Genomic DNA, 24,242 nt, shown 5'->3' with positions numbered 1-24,242 from the left:
CAAGCACTCCAGAGAGGTGAAAGACTGAAGGTCAGCAAACAGCCTCCACTGGACTGCAGGGACAGCCGCCAGGAACGACCAAGTTTACAGATGGAGTGGGCACCTCAACTACAGGACCAGAGTCCAAAAGTGATGTGGAAAACAGGTGGTTTCCAGGTCCAGAGAAACAGCAAATATGGTCATAGTAGAGTGTCTCTCTGAGTCTAGAGCCTCAAAGCCCTTAAGGCGAGGCCCAGTACCTCACTGTGAATTGCCCAAGCCAGTCCCCAATCCCCAAGGTTATCTACACCCAGAATTTGAACTCATAAGAGCAAGAAAACAAAAGCACTCCTATTTATACAAAATTTATTACATTTTGTTCAGGATTACAGTCTATCAACAACACCAGCACAAAACAAAGGGGCCAGGCTGCTGAATGTCAGCAGCTTGTCTGGGGAGGGTACGAGAGGCTCCAGCCTTTGGGACTCTGAAGCAGAAGGAAGCAAGGACAGGACTAGGCGTAGAGGTCCTCTCTGTCTGCAGAGTAGACCTCCCCCTCCTGCAGGAGGGCAAAGTTGAGGAAGTGGGAGGGCCTGTGGACCTCGTGGTAGAATTCCTTGGGGTTTGCCAGCTGCAGCTCGTATTTCATGTTGGGGTCATGGCGAACACCTTAGAGGGAACAGCAGATGTTAACAAGGGTCTGCCTGCCTCACCAGCCTGGCCTGGGCAGGCTGACCCCAAGAGCCTCCCCCTTCCCTGCTCACACCTCTCGTGCTGTCTGCCACACAACCACGTACCCATAAAGTTGTAGTTCCAGGAGGACTGGGCAGGAACCATAAAGAAGCCGAGGAATCGGTCTGACAGGAGCATCTGGACCCTCTCGTAGTGCGAGGGCAGGTAGCCTTTGGGGTTGTTGCCTTTGTCCGTGTTCTGTCGGCCCCACTCATAGCCACTGGGGGTCAGCTTGTAGGCTGTCAGTGTGCAGGAGCCTGGGGTGAAGCTGCGGGGAGGGGAAAGACAGGCTGAGAGCTCAGGCCACCAGTCCAGGTCCTGACCTGCAATACCTGCCCTCTAGTATTTCCACTCAAGGAGGCCCACACCCACCTGCAGGTGATGATAATTGTCTTCTCGCCATCCCAAGATGGGTTGTCCGCCATGATCTTGGCATGAGTGGTGACATCTTGGGGTGACAGCTGGGGAGACTCATTGGGCTGAGTGTGGATCCAACCTAAGGGTTCCATCTCCTGCAGGCAAAGAGCAACACAGAGCTGTTCACCCCATCTGCAGACAAATGCCACCCATCAGGGTAACCTGGCAGTAAGTTCAATTCCCAGGCTCCACCATCACAAACCTTGAGGTACTCATGCTGGGGCAGCTGGCTGGGCAGGTGCACAGTCTGGTGAGTGCCCCACTGGGGCACCATCACAATACAGCGGATCTCCTTCACCTGAGGGTTATCTGGAGGGCTCACCCCGTACAGGTATCCTGCAATCTAGAGATGAAGGGATCAGAAACTATTCTCAGTACCAACTCGGAATGCCAGAATTTCTTCCCATTCCCAAGAAAAAGGTGGTTTTTCAAAATACAGTTAAAAACCTCTGGGGCAGATCATCCGGTTACTTGTTTAAAATGTTACACACAAACCTCATCTCAAACTGTCCCCAGGATCTGGGAGAATCAAACTTGGGTCATTATGTTTGGTGGCAAGTGCCTCTCCCCTCTGAACCCCAAACTTCTTAAAAATTTATCATTGGAGCTAGAGAAATGGCTCAGTAGTTAAGAGCACTGATTGTTCTTCCAGAGGACCTGGATTCAATACCCAGCACGCACACGGCAGCTCACAACTGTCTGTGATTCCAGTTCCAAGAGACCCGACAACCTCATACAGGCATGCATGAAGGCAAAAACAATGCATATGAAAAAACTAATTTAAAAATATTTAATGTACTGTTTTATGTATGTGTATAAAAGAGGACTTGTGCACACTAAGTGTGAAGGTCAGAGACAAGTCTGTGGCCTCCTAGGCTCTCTCCTTCCACCTTTCCAGGCTTCAGGGGAACCAAACTCAGGGTGTCTGGCTTATGTGAGGCTCTTTACCTACTGAGCTGTCTATCTCACCAGCCTCGGCTTGGCTGGTTTTCTTCTCAAGAAACGGAATCCAGGGCCTTGAGCATGCCAGGGAAGTTTTCTGCGACTGAGCTTTCTCTACAGTCTTTTTCTTTCCCCTTTAAATTTCTCTCTCTCTCTTTTTTTTTTTTTTTTTTTTTGAGACAGGGTCTCACCAGGTAGCTCTGGCTGTCTTAGAACTCACTATGGCCTCGAACACACACGGCACTGTGTTACAAAAGATTTTCTTTCTTTTTTTTTTTTTACTTTATTATTATTACGTGTGTACCTGTAGATGAACGCATGCCATGGTGTGCATGTGAGAGTCAGGGGATAACTGAGGAGCTGGTTCCCTCCTCCCACAGTGGGATTTGGGAACTTGACTCAGGTTTTCGGCTTTGTGCAGCACACGTTTATCCTCTGAGTCATCTGCTGTCCAAGGGTTTCTGGGTTTTTAGTTTTAAAACTTTTAAACATATACCTATTTAGTGTGTGTGTGCATGAGTGTGCATGCGTGTCACACTGGACATATGGAGGTCACAGGACATTTTACAGGAGTCAGTTCTCTCCTCCTACCCTATAGATTCTGGAGCTCAAAGTGTGGCCAGCAGACTTGGCCGCAAGCACCTTCGCCTACAGTCGTTTCACCAGCCTGACATTTTCATGCAGGTTTATAACGGGTTTTCAGTTATTTCTTTGAGAAAGTTTCATTTGGTACTGGCTGGACCACAGAAACTGGCTTTGAACTCCTGATCATCCTCTACTTCTCAGGAGCTTGGGTTAAAGGCCTGTGCCACCACACCAAACTAAGATACAGCTGTCTCAGTTTGTAGTGAAAGCTGGCCTTTAAACTTACAGCAGTCCTCTGCCTCAGCTGTCCAGGTGCTGAGATTAAGGCATGTACCACTAGGCCCAGCTGAGTTTAATGTTTGTGCTGCCTTTTTCAAGTTATTCATTCATCCATGAATCTTGAAACCAGCACCTCAGAGTTCCTGGGACTATCAAGTGAAATTACACACAGACTAAGTGGGCTCACACATGGCTCAGCTGTGCGCTTACTCACTTGGGCACGCAGATCGGATATGCAGATGAACTTCTTGAGCACATTCTTGGGAAGAATGTAAGTGTAACCAGTTTCCTTGATGTCATCAGATGAAACGTAAATGTGATTGGTCCGCAGATGCAGGTTGGCAGCAGAGATGGCCCTACATAACAGACAGGAATGTCAGCATCTCAGCCCAAGCACATCCGGCAACATGGATGGCCTGGCCACCCCTACCTTCTTGCCCCCCACACTACCTGACTCTCCATTCAGTCTTGGATGAGAAGGTCTGGGTCTCGTAGTTGCTAGTGGTGGAGGTGATAATCTCATCACCATGCTTGTTGACAGTCCGAGTCTGTGTGGCAGTGAGCTGGGACTGTTCCTTGGTCTGCTTCTCAATCTCAGCTATCTGCTGCCGCTGCTGTGACGGTGCCGAGATCTCCATTCCTAGGATGATGTCTCGAATTTCTGACTGGGTCAGTGACGCCACATTCACACTGTGGGGACACGGTAAGTTAAACAGGATCCCTCCCCAGTCACTTTTGCCTTGATGGCAAAGGAGGACCAGGCAGGCAGAGCATACTTTGCCAAGATAATCCTCAAGTAACGTTTCTATTTTTAAGGGCAACTTATGGGAGGTTTCTCCTCCACCTGTGGGTTCTAAGAATTGAAGTAAGGCCCTAAGTCTTGGTAGCAAGCATCTTTATCCCCTAACTATCCTTTGATGAAATGGAGATATAGTGACACTGTGAAGAATTACCACATCCCAAGCAGCACGACACAATACACACATGTACTTTTAGCTACTCAGCATCTGTAACTTACTTTTCTTCAACAAAAATTGCCCCCATACAGGATAACTCTCACAAATGGAAACCCCAAATTGGGTGTAGGGATACACACTGATAATCCAGCACTTGGGAGGTTAAAGCAAGAGTAGTGTTGGGAGTTCAAGGCCAGCCTGGGATACATAATGAAACCCTGTCTCAAACACAAGAGAAATTAAGAGAGCAAGAGCAAGAGAATGCATCTGTTCAAAATGGCATCAGTACCTTCACTGAGAATAGTGGTCAATAGTGAGACTGGATATTGACTTCATTTTTTCCTAAGTACCTCTGAGATGCTATTTTTCTTTTGAGACATGACCTCATGTGGCCCACCTCTAACTCATGTACTTAAAAATAACATTGAATTCCTGATCCCCTTGCCTCTACCTACCAAATGCTGGGGTTATAGGCATTACCAAACACAGCTAAAAAATCTGAGAAACTTCTATGGTTTAAAGCTCAAAACCCCAGAACCTCTACCCCGAGCGGCGCACCTTGCCCTGTCTGCACTGTGGCACCTGACCCTCCCTGCTCACTTGTTTTTCTTGCCGTAGTCGGCCAAGATCAGGTCCTTGAGCTGCACCTCCACCTTGATCCATTCCTCGTCAGTCAGTGTGGGCCAGATGTGGTGGGGTTCTGTGATGGTGGTTTTGTCAGGCTTCAGGATCACCTTGGCCCTATCATTGTTCACGTGTAAAGCACGAAGAATCAAGATGAGCCGGGAGAAAGCCTGGGAGGAGATGTGGAAGAGTGTGAGGTCATCAGCCTTATGGGTATTTCCCCCCTTACCCTGTCCTCATGGGAAAGCAAGCACTATTTCCAAATTCTTAAGGCGCCAACCCCTCACAAGTCAAAAGGCCTCACTCTTTGTACGCACAGCTCAAGAATTTGAAAATGACCTCATCAAGTGTCTTGTGGAGATACTGAGGCACAGTATCTTCTCTCTGTTCCAAATCCACCCCAGAGAGACCCTCTTCCTAAGGAGTCAAATTACCGTGTAGGAGGAGATAGTCTTGAGCCAGTCATCGTAGAGGTTGAAGAGAACCATCTGAGGCTCTGTGGCTTTAAGGATGAGATCCCCAAACTTCTCCACCTTAAGACAAGCCTGGAAGGGGAGCTGGAGCTCGGATCCTTTGATCACAATGTTGGGGAAGTCCAGCAAGTGTACCTAAGGCAGAGTTCAAGGTCAGGGAGAACGCCCAGAGGGCTCGGGCCTACTTTCGTCTACCGTGTTCACCTCTCACCTCCAACGGATCCAGCATGCCCTTCCTGGTGACGATGATCTGCTTAGGCTGTTCCTCCACAGGCAGAGATCGGATCAGGGCAGCCACTTCCTCAGCTGTCTTCCACTTGGCCAACTAACAACCAAAACAAAACAAAGCTGAGTCTACCTTCCTCAATTAAATAGAAAAAAACATCCTAATTTTGAACATTGACTGTTTCTATAATGAACATGAACACAGTTGCTTAACTTAGTAATTAGAAAAAGGTACCTACATGCTTAATGATGAATTATAGTTCAGAAACAGCAAAATAAGACAGGGGCCAGAGCAGAGTTTGGTTCTCTCACCCATACCAGGCAGCCCACAATTAACTGCCTCTAGCTCTAGCTGCAGACCCAATGCCTCTGGCCTCCGTAGTTCCTCTCCCCTACATGTAACCACACACACACCCCACAATTAAAATAAAATTATATTTATTTTTTGGAGACATGACCTCACTCTGCAGTCCTGGCTCGCCTAGAACTCACTATATAGACCAGGCTGACTTCAAAGTCATGAAGATATACCTACCTCTGCTTTTCTTTTCTTTTCTTTTTTTTTAAACTTTTATTTATTATGTATACAGCATGTATGACTGCAGGTCAGAAGAGGGCACCAGATCTCATCACAGGTGGTTGTGAGCCACCACGTGGGTGCTGGGAATTGAACTCAGGACCTCTGGAAGAGCAGCCAGTGCTCTTAACCCCTGAGCCATCTCTCCAGCCCCCCTACCTCTGCTTTTCAACTGCTAGGACTAAAGGCATGTACCAGCATGCCCAGCCTAATAAGATAATTTTCAAAAAAATCTAGGTCTTGAGTTCAATTCCCAGCACCCACATGGTGGCTCACAACCATCTGTAATGAGATCTGGTGCCCTCTTCTGGCCTGCAAGGATACATGCAGACATTATATAATAAATAAATAAATCTTAAAAAAAAAATACTAAAGCTACATAAAGAAATGAATCTTGATAGATAAGACTGCGGTGAACCAAGTAAAAACAAGAGCTCATTCTAGAAAGAAAAATATGGACAAAGCCCTAGAAGTGAGATGAGCATTGAGATTTTGGGAGAGTAGGATTTTGGAATAATTATTAAGAGGACTTGTAATTATCATGCTATATGTACTATAAATATAGAAAAGAGAATCGTGACTGGGTAGGTACAGCCCAGCCTGGCATCAAATGTCCAGGAAGCCAAAGGGTATACATTCCCTTTATAAAGAAGGCCTTCACACGCTTGGACCTCCTCTAAGAGCGTGAAGAACTGACTCAGAGTCGGGGGTTTACCAGGCAAGTGTGAGGCCACAGTCTGGATTCCCAGCACCCACTTAAATCTCAGGCACGGGCACTCATAACCCTAATGCTCAAGAAGCCAAGTATGCTGACAAGCTCTGCAGATTCACACAAAACATGTCTCCGTCTCTTTGACTGTGTGCAGCCCTGGCTGGCCTCAAACCTACGGCAATCCTCTTCCCTCTGCATCCGAGTACTGAGATGGCACCACACCCAGCAATGCCATCTCTCAATAGAGAAATAGGTATGTTTTATCACGTTCCCCCTCCCCCTACCAGGAATGAGAGGCAGCAATGTTCATGGCCTCACTATTATTTTTGCGGCTTACCTGACCCAAACGCTTCTGTCCGGCCCACACAGATGTGTGGATTATCTTGAGGAAAAGCTGCCCTGTGCGTGGGTTGAAGATGAAGATGGCCCCATTGATGGGTTTGGTTGTCAAGTTCCCCTCAAAGGTCTAAAGAACAAGTGTATTAGTTAGCATGGACTGGACATAACCAGCCCAACTTCATTCATCCAGTGGGTACACATGCTCTCACAGGCATTTGAAGTCTGCATGCTCTCTCACCTTGTGGATCGTCACTCTGTAGACATTGGTGTCATCCACAAACCAGATGATCTGGTTAGAGAAGAGTTCACCATAGTTCTGAGAGGACAGGTAAGGTTCAGTGGGCTCAGAGGAATACAGCTGGAGTCCTTTGCGGATCCGTTCCCGTAACACATACAAGGCAGGGTTTGCCTTCATGATCTTGGCCATAGCCTGCTGTATGAGAGGCTTGCTGCCTGGAAACCAGTTTCCATAGGCACTGTGAGGATGAAAGGGTCACAAGAACTTAAACATAGGCCAAAGGCTCCAAGGAAAAGGTGAAGGGACAGCAAAGGGACGGAGCCGGTTGGCCTGCTAATGCATGTACATCCGAGAGAGAGTCAGTGACCCAGGAAGAAAAAACCTCGTCTTAGCCAGGCAAACTAAAACTGGTGTAAATGTTAGCTCATGCTAACGGGTAGGGTGTGGTGGGACACACATTTAGTACCAGCACTTGGGAGGCTCAGGCAGAGAGATCTCTGTGAGCTTGGGGCCAAGCTGGTCTACACAGTGAGTTCCAGGCCAGCCAAGGCTATGTAGTGAGACTGCTTCAAATGAAAGAAAACACAGAAGGTACAGGGCTAATGGAAACCCTGCTTCTGAGCCCTGGCTTACCTGTGTAGATTATAGGCCAGGTCGATGGCGATGAGCACACCTGTGGGCGAAGGGTAGATGCTCATGTTGTCTGTGGTATAATCCAGGAACTTGGCCCGGGCGTAGCGCTCAATATCATGGGAATCATAGTCCCCCCAGCGTAACTGGATGTCAATCCAATACTTCTGTGTAGTTGTGCTGTCCATCACATCCCTAAGGGCGGAAAAAATTCAAGTTTCCAGGAAACCATAGCATAAGCAATGTCTCAGAATCATAAGAAGTCCCAAACACTGCACTTAAATCTCAAAACCATCTCCTTTCTCATTTGAGGTCAGCAAGACCCTTAGCCAGGGTGGTGATGGCGCACGCCTTTAATCCCAGCACCCAGGAGGCAGAGGCAGGTGGATCTCTGTGAGTTCGAGGCCAGCCTGGTCTACAGAGTGAGTTCCAGGGCATACAGAGAAACGCTGTCTCAAAAAATCAAAATAAAACAGAAAACAAACAAAAAAGATTAGTAAGACCCCAAGCAATTGGCAGCTGTGACTGTTGGTGGGTTACAGGGTAACACTGCCTCCAAGTTTAAAAGGATGTCAGAGTTGGGAACGGTGCCTACTCTTGTACAGCACTGCGGGGGAGGGGACAACAGGATTATAAGGTCAAAGCCAGAAGAACAAAACGAAAAGGGCATGGCTAATCCCTTAAGTAACATGGCTATCATAGTAACATAAAGTTCCTGGGTACCTAAAGCTGGGCCACAAGACACTTACTTGGAGTCTGCCAGCAGTGAGGGCCGGGAGACATTCCACTTATAGGAAGCGAAGAGTAGTATATCAGCACAGGAAGAGTTCATCTTGTACGATTTTCGGGGATGGATTGTCTCCTTCTGTACTGTTTCAATTTCCAGAGCATCCAGTTCCTGGTCAAAGACCTGGAGGGAAAGATGGAAGATTGGACCTCATTACAGAAACCCATTTACAATGACAACTGATAGAATTTTTATGAGGCAATAAGAGTCTAATCCTTAATGTGTCCAGGATAAATTTCCCATACTCAAAAGAGCAAGCTGGCTGGGCATGGTGGTGCATGATTTGAATCCCAGCACTTGGGAGGCAGAGGTAAGCAGATCTCTATGAGTTTGAGGCCGGCCTGGTTTACGTAAGGAGCTCTAGGCCAGGGTCACATAGAAAGACTCTCAAAAAATCAAAACCAGCAAGCTAATGTAACTCTGATCTCTCGGCTTCCACTGCTACCCACCTGACATAAGTCCATCACGATGCTCTCATGGATCTTCTGCCACAGGTGAGCTCGGAATATCTGGATAAGAGAGATCTTCAGTGTGGGGATCTTGCCATGCATGAAGATTCCTGTCAGGTCCAGCTGTACCTGGAAGCCTACGTATACCTGCCAGGAAAGAGAAATAACATTAGAGATCAGAGAGGCCAGTTCTTAGGACAAAATGAAGGCCACAGAAACACCTTTTCTTATCTCCCATGTTGGACAATCACACTCACATTGGCTCGATTGATTGTTGGGGACCACCAGAGGGTGAATCTACGATTAGGAATCTGGTTTAATCCTGATCGCTGAGCATTGGTTAGCTTCTTCCACTTCATGGACTCCTCAAAGCCACTGGCTTTCTCCCTGAGGGGCAGAGGAACCAAATAAGAAGACGCCCATGCATCTCCCCTAGATGGCTAACCCTCACAGGATAACTGAGAAGCAGCAGACCACTAAAGCCCAGTAGAAGGAGCTCAAGTGGTTGTGACGAGTCCCTGTAAAGAGGACAGAGTCCTTACCAGAACAGACCTTCCCAGGTAGGGAAGTAAGTGCCCTTGAAGAGAGTGTGCTCCAGAATGCCCTCCACACCACCCAGGGCCTGAATCATGTCTGTGCGGTAGTTGTTGAGGTTCCAGAGCTTGCCATCATGCCGCTGATGTGTCCACCAGAAGGGGTTCTGCTTCAAAACCTAGACAGTGCAACAAGGATGGTGAAGCTTTGGGTGCCCACCACCCCAAGTGACAGAGATGCCAAAAGCTATCCTGATTTAGAGAAATCCATCCATTCACCACTCCATATACCTGGTACTGCTTAAAGTCAGTTCGGACACGCCAGCCCTTGTCATAAGCCAATGTGTGCCGGTCCTTCTGGAAGAGAGTATTGATCCTTGGAATGCCTCGATCCCATGAATCTTCTAAATCTTCTAATGTCAAACGTCTGCCAGAAAAAAATAAAGTCAACATCCTTTCTCATGCAAAGAGAAACATTCGACATTCTTTGGCCAAGGATGAGTAGAATCAGTCTTAACTCCTAAAAACATACTCTGCCCATGACCTCCATGTAAGACTCACAGTGTTGTGATGCAACCCCCAGTCCTTAGATTGGTATATCCTCTCAGATGCCCACCTGTTCTGAGCAATAGCCTCCTGTCTCTTGAGTGCATACTCAGCCCAGACCCTTTGAGAGTCAATGAACTCGCTCTCCCACGGCTGTATGTAGCGGTACAAGTTGGGAATCAGTTGGTCTTCTTCATGACTCATTCCTGAACGGAAGTGTGTGATACCTACATCTGTTTGCTTGGACCACCTGTTTTGGGAAAATCAAGACAAGGGATAAAAGTAAAATCAAAAGTAACGAAACACCCACTCCCCTCGGAGTCTACATAATGAGACTAACACGAAAGTTGCGAAGCAAGCCCTACCTGAGGTCAGACTGGGGGATGAGCACATGGCCCATTGAGAGCATGCCAAGCCCACCCAGCTCTTTAGGGGTGTAGAACACAACAGGAGGAAACCGACTTGGCATCTTGGAGTTCAATCCAATCTTGATACGTGTCTGGATCTTGTTTTCACACTTTACCAGTAAGTCTAGGAGTTCCTGCGTATTTACCACGGCCTCTCGAAAGTATGTCATAAGGCCGATGAGAGCTGTGTTCCACTTATTCACAATCTAAAGTTAGTGGGAAAGAGTAAATGCCACATGAGCAATGCAGGCCTTCCAGATCTAGTTAGCTACATCTCTAGTACAAGAAAGCGTTGATCTTAAAAACTAAACAAACGCCGGGCGGTGGTGACACACGCCTTTAATCCCAGCACTCGGGAGGCAGAGGCAGGCGGATCTTTGTGAGTTCGAGGCCAGCCTGGGCTACCAAGTGAGTTCCAGGAAAGGCGCAAAGCTACACAGAGAAACCCAGTCTCGAAAAACCAAAAAAAAAAAAAAAAAAACTAAACAAACAACAAACAAACAAAAACAACGAGGTTGCTAGTTCACACCCACCAGGATAGAAATAATCGAGAGAAAGAGGACTGGGCCACTGTGATGGTTGGGGGGAGGGGGGGTAAAAGGACTGTTATCAATCCTGAAGACTTGGGCGCAACCCCCAAAACCCACAGAGTTGGAGGAAAGGACCCACTTCTGCCTGTAATCCCAATTCTTAGGAGGCTGAGTCAGAAGGATCAAGAGTTCAATACCAGTCTGGATTATCGATAAAGTTTGTCTCAAGTAAGCAAACAAATAAACAAAGGAATAAAGTAAACAAGTTCAAATCCAACATTATGCTCTCATAATCTCTAAAAGCACTCTGTAAAATAATATGGCTAATTGACTTACTATATGCACTCTTTCATTCCTTTTCACAAAAGCCCCCTGAGCTAGAACTACGGTTACCCTCACTTTACAGAGAAGGGGGAGAGGGCGAGGGTCTCAACAGACCCGACAATCCAACTCGACTCTAGATGTTAGAGTCATGTACATTAACCATGATTGGGAGGTACCTCCCTCGATTCCCAGTCACTCCTCCATCAGGCTCTGAGCAGTGCAGAGACAGGAGGGTTGCTGGAGCTCACTGGCTTCCAGTCAAACCCCAAGCTCTGGGGTAAGAGAGCAGCACAGCACCCCATCCTCCCCAAGTCTGTCTGTCTGTCTGTCTCTCTCTTATACACACACACACACACACACACACACACACTCTCACACAGAACCTTTTAAAGGAGGGGCAGCAGGAATGGGAAGAAAACAAAAAAGGGTAAAAAGAGATAAACACGGTTATAACACATTGTACACACAAGTGAATTATACAAAAAAAAAAAAAAAGAAAAGAAAGGAAAAAAAAAAGGGAATAAAAGTAAAAAGCCAAAAACCAAAACCAAAGGCCTGTCTTGACGTACAGCTCCCTCTTGGAGGCTTCTAACTATCTACTCCAGCACTGGCAAACTGTCCTTACTGTCTCCACTCACCTCCCATAAAGTCTCATCCACACCATCTGGCTTCCATCCCAACTAGTTCTGAAATAGTTCTAAGGTCAGCAATGACGTCCTCACTGCCAATTCCACTGGCTCCTATTCATCCTTATCTAACCAAACTGTTCTAGGCAAGCGACGCTGTTAAACACTTGCTCAATTCCAGACACCAGTTCCTGACAGCCTTGACTGCCCACATCCCAGCACTGTCTCGGTTCTGCTCAGCACACCTCAGCGCTTCCCATCATCCTAACCTGCCCTTCCCGTCTCACTCTCCACTCATCCTGGGAGTCTCATGAGTCTTGAGCTTTCAACCTTTACACCACGAGACTCCCAGATCTATCCCTTCCCCACACCCAGGGGAAATGACAGTCTCTCAGGACATGTTTGGTTCTAACACAGGGACTGTTCCTGGCATCTGATGGGGAGACGCTGGGGGTAGTGCCAGACAACACACGACATGGCTGAAAGTGTCCATGTCATGAGTGTGTAACATTCCTTTGGCCAGGTGTGCTGGAACACACCTGTCACCTCATCACCCATAGAGAAACTGGGCACAGCAGCACATGCCCAAAGGCCAGCCAGTCCAGAGATGAAGGCAGGAGGAACACTGAAGACCAAGACCAGCCTAGGTAACACAACAAGACTCCATTTCACCATGGGGGTACAAAAACCAAGTGTGGTGGTGCATACCACACCTGGATTCTCAGCAGTGACGGGCTGAGGCAGGAAAGTTGTCTCAACTTTGAGACCTGATCCACAGCGGCCCTCGTCCCACAAATAAACCACCCAGAACTGACATTCTAAACTACTACACAGTAAAGAGGCCGGGCAGTGGTGGCACATGTCTTTAATCCCAGCACTTGCGAGGCCAGCCTGGTCCAGAGTGAGTTCCAGGACAGCCAAGGCTACACAGTGAAACCCTGTCTCAAAAACCCCAAAACCAAACAAAAACAAGCCTAAGGGAAAATGCAAAATAGATGCTTTTGTTAAAATTAAAATCTCTTACTTTTGCCTTAATCTAAAGTCACCAAAATAAAATAAAATCCTCAACCCCCCACAGATGCAGTCTGATCAATTCTTGTGGTGAATTCTCGGAAATAAAGCCCAACTGACCCAACACTCTAGGTTGCCCTGCAGAAAGCATGGAGATTACCACACTAGGCAGAGCTGGGAAAGAGCAAGCTCCACCTGGGGAGGAGTGGAAAGGGAGGGGGACGGACTGAGAATGGCAGGGAAGGGAGGCTTAGGGACCTACAGACCTTGGTAAAGGTGGTGGAGCCAGAGGCCATTAGGATCTGACGCACTCGGTTATGGAAGCGCTGCATCGACTCATCATCCACACGCAGGAAACACTGTGCTGTCCGTTCCTTGGTAACCTAAACCATAGAGTCAGTGTTAACTTGTCCCAGAACTTCCAGAGGGGCTGGCGACATGGCTTAGAGCAGGCAACGATGCTTGCTAGCGAGCCTTATTTCCTGAGTTCCATCTCCAGAACCCACAGAGCGGAACTGACTACAAGCTGTGCTCCAACCTCCACCCAAGTACCATGGCAATAAACAGAGGTGAAAAGAAACATGGTAGTGCATGCATTTAATCCCAGTAAGCACAGGCAGGGATGGATCTTGGTGAATTCAAGGCCAACTGGTCTATATAGGGAGTTCTAGGCCAGCCATCACTATACAGTAAGACCTTGTCTCAAATAAAATAAAATAAAAAGAAAGAAAGAAAACAGAGAGAACAGGCCATGGTGGCATGTGCCTTAATCCTAACCTGTGGGAGGTAGAGAGGCAGACTGGTCTCTGAGACAATCAGGGCCAGCCAGGGTTACAGAGAAACCCTGTCTACACAAGCAAGGATTAACTGTGATCACCGCTAAGCTCAACCCACCCAAGGCTCACGGAGCTGATAATAAGGTATTTCTGTTCTTCACCCCAGTGATGCCAGAGTTACAGGGGTGGTGAAGTGATGTCCTTTCTAGGCTCTACCTCATTCTGCAGGTTCCAGACCCCATCCTTGTGGGTGAATTCTTCATAGCTGGTACGGCACTTAGGCAGGATACGGCACTCAAAGCCACACATGTTGAACAGTAGGTTGGGGTTGTCTTTGCTGTACACAGACACAAAGCTGTTCTCCCACTGCACTGTAGTCACTGATCGTGGCAGTCGGTTCTTGATGTCCCAAAACACTGCCCGACCCCTGTCCAGAGAACACATAGAAATTTCAGTCTGTTGAACACATTTGCATTCAAAGACCAGACAGAAGACACCCCAACAGGTCTATATTCCTCCTACCCAAGACACACACAACCTCCTCAATATTAATTGCTTTCTGGGTCCCTAGGATTGGTGTCCTTTAACTCTTACAAACCCAACTGAGACTCACAAGTTGACATCATGCTTCATGAGGCGCATGCGTGCATCTCGGGGCCAGCATTTCTTATTATTGTAGCCAACAATGTTCTCATTATTGGGGTCTGGATGCTCTGTCAGGTAACGCTGGATCAGATCTCGAGCCTCATCTGCCGTGAACCTACATTAAGGAAAGGTATATGTTGAGGCCCAAATACAGTAGGACCCTTTGAGAAGGCCAGCTCCATGGGTGGGGACCTCATGCCACTCTAGACTTCGTTTCACTTTACAGCCCCAACTCAGTCACTAGTCAACTAAGCCAAAGAGCCAGGCAGGGCATGCTTCAGTATTCTGCAGGCCAGAGGATCTGTCCGTGTTCTTTACCTGAAGAAAATGTGGATGCGATCAATGTATCTACAGAAGAGGCGGATCGGGTGCGCAGCCTCAGTGGCTATGTCCTGGAAACTGAGAAAGTCATTTGGCATCTGGGGAGGCCCAGCCATCTCACTGGCCCGGTGCAATCCCAATACAAGCAAATCCATCACCAAGCCATAGTACTGTACAATGAACGAGGCAAACTGCAGGCCTCTGATGATCCCATATGAATTTGTATGGTTCATGTCCTAGGAAAAAAAAAAAGAACCACAACTATTAACTAGGGCTAAGGATGGCTGTGTGTGGCCCAGGTGCTTCAGAGTCCACTCTCCTTCATTCTCCCTCAGCAAATCCTAACTCAATGGGTCAGACAACCCCTTAACACATTTTTGCTACTTCTCCAAGACGGACCTTATAGTTAATGACAACATTGTTCTTGGCTGTCATGTAGTCAGCTATGTTGTGGTCCACAATGAGTCGCAGCAGCCTATTCAGCAAGGTCAAGTCGATCTTTTCATACATCTTCTCAAAGCGGGACTCCAACATGACATTGCACTCGCCCTCACTGGTCTCCCACACATCCTGCAAGTTATTGATACCTAAAAAAAGCAAAAAGACAGAGCTATTGCTGATTAGAAATTCCTTTTCAGGTCTAGTAACCACAGCAGCTTTCAACACATTCCAAAACCCTCTGTCATCCATCCATCCATCCATCCATCCTTCCATCCATCCTTCCTTCCATTCTTCCATTCATCCATCCTTCCATCCATCCATCCTTCCATTCATCCATATTTCCATCCATCCTTCCATCCATCCTTCCATCCTTCCTTCCATCCATCCATCCTTCCATCCATCCATCCTTCCATCCATCCATCCATCCTTCCTTCCATCCATCCTTCCTTCCATCCATCCATCCATCTTTCCTTCCATCCTTCCTTCCTTCCATCCATCCTTCCTTCCTTCCATCCATCCATCTTTCCTTCCATCCTTCCTTCCACCCATCCATCCTTCCTTCCTTCCTTCCTTCCATCCATCCATCCACCCTTCCATCCATCCATCCACCCTTCCTTCCTTCCATCCATCCATCCATCCATCCATCCATCCATCCATCCATCCATCCATCCACCCTTCCATCCATCCATCCATCCATCCTTCCTTCCTTCCTTCCATCCATCCATCCATCCATCCATCCATCCATCCATCCATCCATCCATCCATCCATCCATCCATCCATCCAGGCTGCTACAAGTGTCAGCTTTGCTCAACAACCATACTATTCACTTTTTTGTTTGTTTGTTTGTTTGTTTTTTCAAGATAGAGTTTCTCTGTGTAGCCCTGGCTGTCCTGGAACTCACTCTGTAGACTAGGGTGGCCTTGAACTCAGAGATGTGCCTGCCTCTGCCTCCCAAGTACCGGGATTAAAGGCGTTCGCAGCCACCACCAGGCAGTATTATTCACTCGTATCATGAAAAAGCGTCAAATGACTATGCAGCCTGGGTAGGAATTTTTATATAGAACTTAGTTCCCCCTTTCTCTGTGGGATGCTAACCCCGACAGTTTTACCTTGGCACCACTTGTAAACAAGCAGCGGAGGTGGTTCTGTGTCAGCAGGCTTGATCCAGGGCGGGAAAAGACGGCGCTTATCTGCTTCATACCACAGGTACTGGTCCAGGTAGGCGTCAGTTATTTTCTCCAGTGGCTCTACATCATAAACTGGCACCAGGTGGCTATAGAGATCCATAAACTCAATGCCCACCTGTGGGAGAAGGAACCTGGCTCACATCAATTCACCTAGTCAACCTGGCACCCTCTAGATGCCAAGAATAAATAGCATAGACCAAAAGAAAGCTCAGAGAGCATCTCACTCACTTCTTTAAAGGCTCTCTGTGTGAGGAGGTGACGCTTGATGCGGGACAAAGCCTCATGGGGGTTGTCGTAGGCTTGCTCGATCAGACCCAGCTCCTCCCTCTGAGACTGGTTTAACCTAGACTTCACACTAACAAAGCAAAGGAAAAGGTGGATGAGAAAACCCAAGAAGATGCTACACCAGAAGGATGACACCTTTCTTTGGACTCTGACCACAACGCCATTCCCTCCCCGTTACCCTCCCAGCGGGAGCCCTCCCCTCCACTCCTCACCTATAAGCTTCCTTGAGGCGCTCCAGAGCTAAGATGAGCAGCTTGGTGTCGTGCTTGTAGGAGAGTGGGGGGAATGGGATGGGAGAGAATCTACGGCTCTCCAGCCAGTGCACAGTGGTAGTATACACTGCCACTGCCTCTTCTGCCGTAATGTACGGACCATCCTGCAAGGGGAGCATGAAGCTAGTCTCCCACTATCGTCCAAACCAGTACAAAGCAGGACCCCATCTGCAGCCCCCTTACCACCCAGTCCTCACACCCGGCCTAGCTGGCCCAACCTTCAGGTAATTGTGCTGCCGCTCCTGCTCTGCCTTTAGGTACAGGCGGGTGAGACGGCCCAGGTTCTTTTTGCAAACAGTCTTGTCTACAGTCGCCCCACGGCGGATTCGTTCACGGTTGTAGTGGGCAGTATTGGTCCACCAATCAGCCTTGGCCTTGACGTACCGAAGAATCATATTCTCAATAGGTGTTGGCAGTCCTGGGACCTGAAAATACAAACACAACGGAAAAGTAATAGGAGCTGAGCACAGTGTTTCACCCCTGTGTTCCAGCATAAAGGCAGATAGATCTCTTGAGTTGAGGCCAGCCTGGCCTGCACAGTTACAGGTCAGCCAGGACAACACAGTGGAACGGTCTTAAGAAAGGAGGGGTTGGGAGCGATAGAAGGTTGACATTAAAGGTGCATTAATCCTAACCTCGGGAAGAGGAACGGCTGTGCCTCCTTGGAGGCGGAGGAAGGCCTACCTTCCAGGGAATGTTGGCCTTCCAGCAGCGCCAGGCCTCACTGAGATGCTGCAGAATTGTCCGGGCCTTGTTCTGTTTGATGCCTTCAGGCATCATGTCCAGAATGTCATGCATCACAGCTGCCCTGAGCTCGAGGTCAAAATGGGACTCCACGCGTTGCTTTGTTACTGTCTTCGCCACCCCCTTTGAGTGACGGCCTACGAGTGAAGAGGCCAGAGATTCGATCAATAAAGAGTAACAAGTGTCCATATGCTCCCCACATGCAAAAAGACAAGCCACTTCAGACAGTCACAACCATACTTGGGAGGAACTTCTGCTGCGAATGCATGAGAGCTCACATCCCACAGAGCAGCCCCAGAACCACACTACTAGGTCAGACTCATCTGAAACAAGCGAACTTAGAAGCAAGACTAGACGACAAACGCAGACAAAAGCAGGGACAGCAGGCACCCCTCATCTACCCGTGAAGCAGTGAGACGCCATGGGTAGACAAAGTCACTTACCTTCAAACTGCCGGGCCAGAAGGTTGCCCAGCCATCGCTCTAGCAAAGGGGTAATTCCACGCATGAAAAACAGCCAGACTCTCCAGCCAGCAGCCCAGAAACCACAGCCGGGGCCTTTCCCTACAGGGCCCTGCAGTCAAGCAGAAATCAGACACATAAATGAACAATTCTTTTACAAAAAGATAGAGGTGGAGAAGGAAGAGCCACTTGTCAGGCTGCTGAGGGGACAGGGTAAATGTTCTGGAGTCCACAAACTCTAGAACAGGGAAGCGTATGAGAACTTCAAGGAGAAAGTGAGGCTCCTGCATGGAATGAATCAGTGGTAGGTTTGGGGGGAAGTGCTGAGATCCACTAAGTATGGTAATGACACAGTCAAGCGATTCTCTCCAAGGAGGTCCCGGGGAAAAGGCCAAACAAGGAGCAGTGAGAAGGCAGGCAGAGGGCGGCTCTCACCGTGTTGAAGCGGTAATAGATGAGATGTTTCAAGTCCTTGCACATGCGGATCTGGCGCATCAGTTTGTATTTGTAGCGATACATGCCAGTCAACTGGCCCACGTGGGCGAATATATACTGCAATCCATCTGCCAGCTGCAATAAAATCACCCTCAGACTTAGAGCCTGAGCCTGCTCCACAGCCTTCACCCTGCCTCCCCAACTGGGCAGAGGTCCGGGCAGCATGGCCTCACCTGGAAGGCATCCACATTGCCCAAGCGATACTGCACATGACTGTCCACAACCAGCTTAGTTAAACGCAGTACCTCCCGACACAGATGGAAAGCATTTCCAAAACGAGATTTCTTTCTTTCCTGAAAAGGACAAGAACAGAAAGAACATTAATGACAGTGGCCACAAAAGGAGGTATGCCACAGTGCCACCCACCCCTAAGCCCAGCGGAGCCCCGCGGTCTGATGCCGGCACCTTGGTGGTGAGCGTCTTGACAGGCTTCAGGTTGAAGTTGTAGTCCAAGTGCAGGTAGTTGAGGTTCTTCCGGTGAATGAGGAGGTTGAGCATGTTGTAGCCCTGGCGGCAAACCTGCAGCCCCACCTCCACCCAGTCTAGCTTTGTGGACTGAAAGAATTTGGTAGCTTTGAACGAGCGGAACAGATACCTGGGTGAGAATAAAGGAGAGAGTTAAAGCTGGCACATGACTCGTCTACAGCGGAAGTTGTAGCAGGGGCCTCCAGCACCTTACCTCTTCTTCTGGGCTTTCGGGGGCCGATGTTTGAGGGCATTCAGCACATAGTACTTCAGCAGCTTCTGATAGGAGACTCGCACCTTCACAGGCTGCCCAGCAGGACAGTGCTCCCGATACCTGGTTAAATTAGCCCATCAGAGAATTGCCCACCTCTCCTTCCAGACACTCTGGGAAAGGCTGCATGCCCATCCAGATGGAGTCTTTTCTCTACTACCGACCCCTTAGGTAGAAACCTTACCAGTTCTTGACAAGGGGTATGTCCAGGGCCCGGCGGGTACGACCAGAGCGTAAGTTAAAGGGTCGTGGTGCCCACAGCAGGGCAATGCCATTGGCTGTATTGTCTGTATAGAGGGGTGTGTCCTTCAGGAAGGGCTCCACAAACTCCGGAAGTTCAAATTCCTCATCATCATCAGGCAGTGGTTCCTGGCTCTGAAAAAGAAATCCTCAAGGGTTCATTTTCCACTCACTGAGCACAGACTTGAGATGAGCGGAAAACTCTCTGGGATGAAGCGTAGTAACTACACAGGTCACGAAGACTGGGATGCCGGACAAGAGAAGCCCTAAAGAGCCTGGCAAAGGAGCCAAGGGAGCCAAGAACAAGACAGGCCTAACCAGGAAACCAACCCTTCCGCTTTCCACTAAAAGCCTCCCAGAGAGCTCCCGTGCCATACCACGGGAGGTGCCCGCTGCAGCCAGTTCCCACCAAGGGCCAATGAGCTCAGGGAAGGAGGCCTGAAACCCCAGCACTTAGGAGGAGGCCAACAGACGGACTGAGAGTACAAGACCAACCTGGAACTACACAGTAATTCTGTGCCAACCTGTACTATGCGTCCAAAAAAAAAAAAAACAAAACAGTGGGGTAGAGGTTGGTGAGGCAGAAAACGTGCCTAACATGCACCAGACCCCAGGCTCATTCAGGACTCTCACACCCCCGCACCCCCCAAAGCGTAAGATTTCCTCTTACCTTGACTGAGTGTCTATGAGAGATCGGGTTGATCAGAGGATCAAAGTAGAAAGCTGGCAAATCGGGATCCTCGGTCTTGATGAAGACCACGTTAGGAGTGTGGTACCTACAGGGAAAGAAGAGTCAGCCAACCGTCTGCTCTGGCCCAGACCATAGCCGGCTTTCTCCTGTCTAACTGCTGTGTTCCAGGCACCTTACCAGGTCAGGTGCACATGGTGTGGAAGGTTGTTATACAGGTAAGGAAAAGCAATCTTGTACTCAGTACGAATAGGCTGGCGGATGATGATCTTATTAATATCATTGAATTCATTCCAGTCTTCATCCCTAGAACCGGAAATCAAGTGAGTAGTCTAGTTCCATTGCTAGCCAAGGATCTTAAGGATAAGGATTAGATTTTACTACATACAAAGTGCCTAAAATTGATATTCTCCCCAACTTACTGTAGGTTGATGTCTCGAACCAGAGGTTCAAATTTGGGTCCTCCAGGAATGGCCATATTGAGTGCCTTAGAGGTAAAGAAGGCCTTCAGATCAAACAGGTAGAAGTAGTTGTCATCCACCAAGTCAGTCAGAAGCTGATTGGCCAATCGGTAGAGAGTGGACATCATAGGCAACGTGAACTGCCAGCGTTGGTAAGTGGAACCATTAACATACCTAGGGAAAAGATGGAGGGCCCATATCAAGTAGGCATTGAGCCAAGCCACTTACCTACTTATTGCCTTCCCACAGCTATAGTTCCCAGAACTCTCACGGGATCAGTTCCACTCACTTCCTACTGTCTCTCAATGGCTGGTGGTCATAGAACCAGTCCAACACAGGGGCATCCTCCTCAGGGTCCAACTCCAGCTGAATGGCTTCCAGTGGCTCGACATCTAAGATGTTGTCAGCATAATCCAGGGGCGGTTCCTCATCATCAAAAGGGGGGAACCGCATCCTCTTGAAATGCCTCCTGTCTCTTTTTTCTCGACGCATCATGATCCACATTGACCTAGAAGGCAAGACCATCATACAACAGTTTCTACCCAGATCCTCAGCTGCTGCTGCCACCATCCCCACCCCTAAACACCATACCAGCCGCCACCACCCACCACCACCATCATCCACTGACGCCACCCACTGGACTTCAGCCCTTCTTACCCCCACTGGGAGATATAAACTGGCTCAATAACCCAGGGAATCTCGTTGACAAAGGAAATGGCTCCAGTGATGTGGTACAGAACAGGCACATCCCGAATCTGCTCCCAAGGCATGGGCATGTTCTCTAGGAGCTTGAGAACTGCATGAGGCATGTACTTGAGGGCTCTGTAACATTGGGAAGAGAGACCATTAGAAATGACGAAGTGTGCTGTTACTTGACCCTTGCTGACATGCCAGATAGTTATCACATGTTCCACAGAAAATGCTGCCTTATAGTCCAAAGCCCCAAATTAAGACTCACGTCCTACGTGACTAGGAGTCCTGCCTTCCCAGCTCCACCTTCATCTGGTGCCATTAAATGTCTTAGTTCATAGTCCCGGGACTCAGCCTCTAAATGAACAGCTGTCCCTTTGAAGGCACCTTCCTTATGCCCTTCATGTAAATACCATTATATCCCCGATACTGCAACCATCTGATGCTCCCTATCATGCCACTCAATGGTATGCTCTTAGAGGAGAGGATCAATACTGTCTGCCCACAGCTATATCCAGAGCACCAAGAGCAAGATCCAGTAATAATAGTAATGATGTTCACTGTTGTTTGAGACAGGGTCTCACCACAGAGCCCTGGATGGCCTGGAACTCACTATGTAGATTCACCTGCCTCTGTCTCTCATGTGCAGGGATTAAAGGCCTGTGCTGCCACATCTGGCTTTTGCTGATGTTTTGAACAGAGCTTCTCATGGAGTAGTCTGAGCTGGCCTCAAGCCTGTGATCCTCCTGTCTCTGCAACCCAGAGATTATAGCAGTGTAGAGGCGTATACTTACGTGGCTGGTTAAGAAATTATTTTTGAAATAAAACTTCCAAGGCTTCCCTACATCAATTCATTAACTAGCCAAATTTTTGTATCCAAATGGAATGCTAAGAATCTCTGCAGCTTAGGGTTGAAGAATTAACAGTAGTACAGAGATCCCAGGAATTAAACAACCTAAACCCCCAAATTCTGGTGACTGAACGAACATTTTACAATGAGATTACCAGGGCAAAGCAAAACAATGGCCTAAGCAGAAGATGTGAATGTTATCATGGAATTCCAATGGTCTCCCTCGCCTTACTCTTACAATCATCACTAAGTGAGGTCAGGAGCTATGTTCCACGCTGAGCATGGGGGCATCTGCCTTTATTTCCAGCACCTGGGAGTCAGGGGCAGCGAGATCCCTGAGGTCAGCCTGTCCTGGTCTCCAGCCAGGGCAACAGAGAGAAGCCCTGTGTGTGTGGTAGGGTGTCATGTTCCCAATGATCGTCCCTCTATCCACCACTGTCAATGCAGGAACAGAGAAAGGAAAGGCGCCAAACTCCACGTGAAATTATGTCCAGGATGTTGCTTACTTACCCCAAATAGACCCTTTTGTCATGGCGGAACTTCCTGTTGGTCATGTCTCCATGGTCTCGAATGATCTTCCTGACATGTTCTGGGGGCATGTCTTCCTTCTGAGCATCCACAAACCCAAATTTCCGCTTCTCTGCATAGCGCTTGGCCTGCAACTGCTGCCATTTTCGAGCTACAAAGGCACCTCAGTTTAAAGGGCTGCACGCTCTCACCCTAACTATCCCCACTCTCGCCCCTACGGCAACCCCCGGCATTCTGTGGGAAAGAGGCAAACTGCCCGCCAAGTATCTTCCCATTTTACTCTCCCAAACCACCTGACATTTCTGCTATAGATGTTTAGGAGGGAATACTGTCTAATTCCTTCATTGTAATGCAAACCCCATAAGGGAGTGGTTTTGTTTCCACTGCTGTAACACACACACACACACACACACACACACACACACACACACACACACACGCATACGCACACGCACACACACACTTAGCGCCTGCAAATAACAGTTGCTTAGGTGCTTCCAATCTTTCAATGATTTGACTGAAGGTACAAAAATTAAACTCGGCTAACGAGGGAGCGGACCCCTGATTGACCCGCTTACACGTTCCGGCCCGCGCACGCGCGGTACCACCCGTCCCGTTCCCACTCCTTACCTTTCTCCTGCAGCTTCTCCTCTGACATGTAGTCCGGCAGCGGGGCCAGAGGGCCGGGAACCGGGTTACCCGGCCCTCGGTAAGGAAACACCCCGGCCATGCCGGAAGAGTCGGGGAAGGAGAGGGAAGCCAAAACTAAGCCGCTAGGCCCGGGCCCACAAGGGGCAAATGGAATGCGTCCGGAGCCACCCGGCCTGCACGCTAGCCGGGCTGAGCGCTCGCGGCCTGGGCCTGACGCAGCTCCTCAGGCCGCTCGGCCCACCCGACCGTCTGCAGCCCAGCCTCGGACGCCCGCCACCCACCTGTCGCCCCTCACTCAGGTAGCGGCTCGGAACGCAGAGCAATGGCGGAAAGACGACGTCCGCCCCGCGTTCCCAACTCCAGGAAGTGCGCAACCGGGGTCAGAAGCTCACCCAATAGGCGCAGAGATGCTCTGAAGGATTGGCGAGGAGTCCAATGGACGTTGCAGCCCGCGCCGAGGGGGCGGGTATAAAAGTGGATGTCATGGCGAGGGGTGTGGCCAGGGTGGGCTCGCGCCCCGCCTTCCGCCAGTCGGATCGACCTAGGAGGCTTTTAATAGAATTGATGTTTTAATTGACTGTTGACATTGCTCCCGCAAAAGGCAAAGCCATTACAATTTTAAGAAGTTTGCTTATGATGCACATTTTCCCTGTATTTATTCTCATGAATTCAGAGCTGATATGTAGTACTGGCTTCAACTCAATGAATCCTTTGTTCTTCTATGTGTTCATTACATTATCGTTAGAGTTCCTACTATGTACCAAGGAGTCAAACAATTCTTGGAAGCCCAGGGCAACAGGAAGGTTGACAAGAATGCAAGATCTGGACTGGGAATGTACCTCGGAGTGC

At 48.8% G+C, this 24,242-nt stretch overlaps 1 protein-coding gene across 1 annotated transcript; it reads right to left on the bottom strand.

Annotated features, from left to right (window-relative positions):
* Positions 1–328: 328 nt before the first annotated feature.
* Prpf8 (pre-mRNA processing factor 8) lies at positions 329–23,765 on the bottom strand. The gene is made up of 42 exons (XM_006977389.4): positions 23,373–23,765; positions 22,725–22,893; positions 21,332–21,496; positions 20,964–21,182; positions 20,636–20,848; positions 20,394–20,519; positions 20,196–20,301; positions 19,470–19,660; positions 19,229–19,348; positions 18,955–19,144; positions 18,723–18,842; positions 18,490–18,624; positions 18,037–18,166; positions 17,534–17,730; positions 17,068–17,274; positions 16,790–16,953; positions 16,521–16,647; positions 16,215–16,407; positions 15,063–15,250; positions 14,661–14,899; positions 14,311–14,457; positions 13,914–14,124; positions 13,188–13,304; positions 10,389–10,636; positions 10,094–10,273; positions 9,769–9,904; positions 9,487–9,656; positions 9,202–9,331; positions 8,945–9,091; positions 8,458–8,618; positions 7,712–7,903; positions 7,079–7,316; positions 6,839–6,967; positions 5,199–5,312; positions 4,949–5,122; positions 4,491–4,684; positions 3,385–3,624; positions 3,149–3,290; positions 1,331–1,471; positions 1,084–1,223; positions 777–979; positions 329–648 (listed from the first exon to the last, which is right to left on the bottom strand). Exons 1-42 carry the CDS (start codon positions 23,470–23,472, stop codon positions 494–496), a joined length of 7,008 nt encoding a protein of 2,335 aa, XP_006977451.1. The 5' UTR covers positions 23,473–23,765; the 3' UTR covers positions 329–493.
* Positions 23,766–24,242: the final 477 nt, after the last annotated feature.

The sequence above is a fragment of the Peromyscus maniculatus genome, chromosome 8 (assembly GCF_049852395.1).
Source record: "Peromyscus maniculatus bairdii isolate BWxNUB_F1_BW_parent chromosome 8, HU_Pman_BW_mat_3.1, whole genome shotgun sequence".
NCBI classification, from domain to species: domain Eukaryota; kingdom Metazoa; phylum Chordata; class Mammalia; order Rodentia; family Cricetidae; genus Peromyscus; species Peromyscus maniculatus.
The sequence above is the reverse complement of the archived record's forward strand: the minus strand, read 5'-3'. Positions and strand labels throughout refer to the sequence as shown.

Excerpts from the sequence above, each read along its gene's own strand:
- Prpf8 (XM_006977389.4), bottom strand. The coding sequence starts at position 23,472 with ATGGCCGGGGTGTTTCCTTACCGAGGGCCGGGTAACCCGGTTCCCGGC. Across the intron at positions 7,317-7,711 it reads CTGGCCTATAATCTACACAG|TGCCTATGGAAACTGGTTTC; the intron begins GTAAGCCAGGGC and ends TCATCCTCACAG. Across the intron at positions 1,224-1,330 it reads CCCAGCATGAGTACCTCAAG|GAGATGGAACCCTTAGGTTG; the intron begins GTTTGTGATGGT and ends CTTTGCCTGCAG.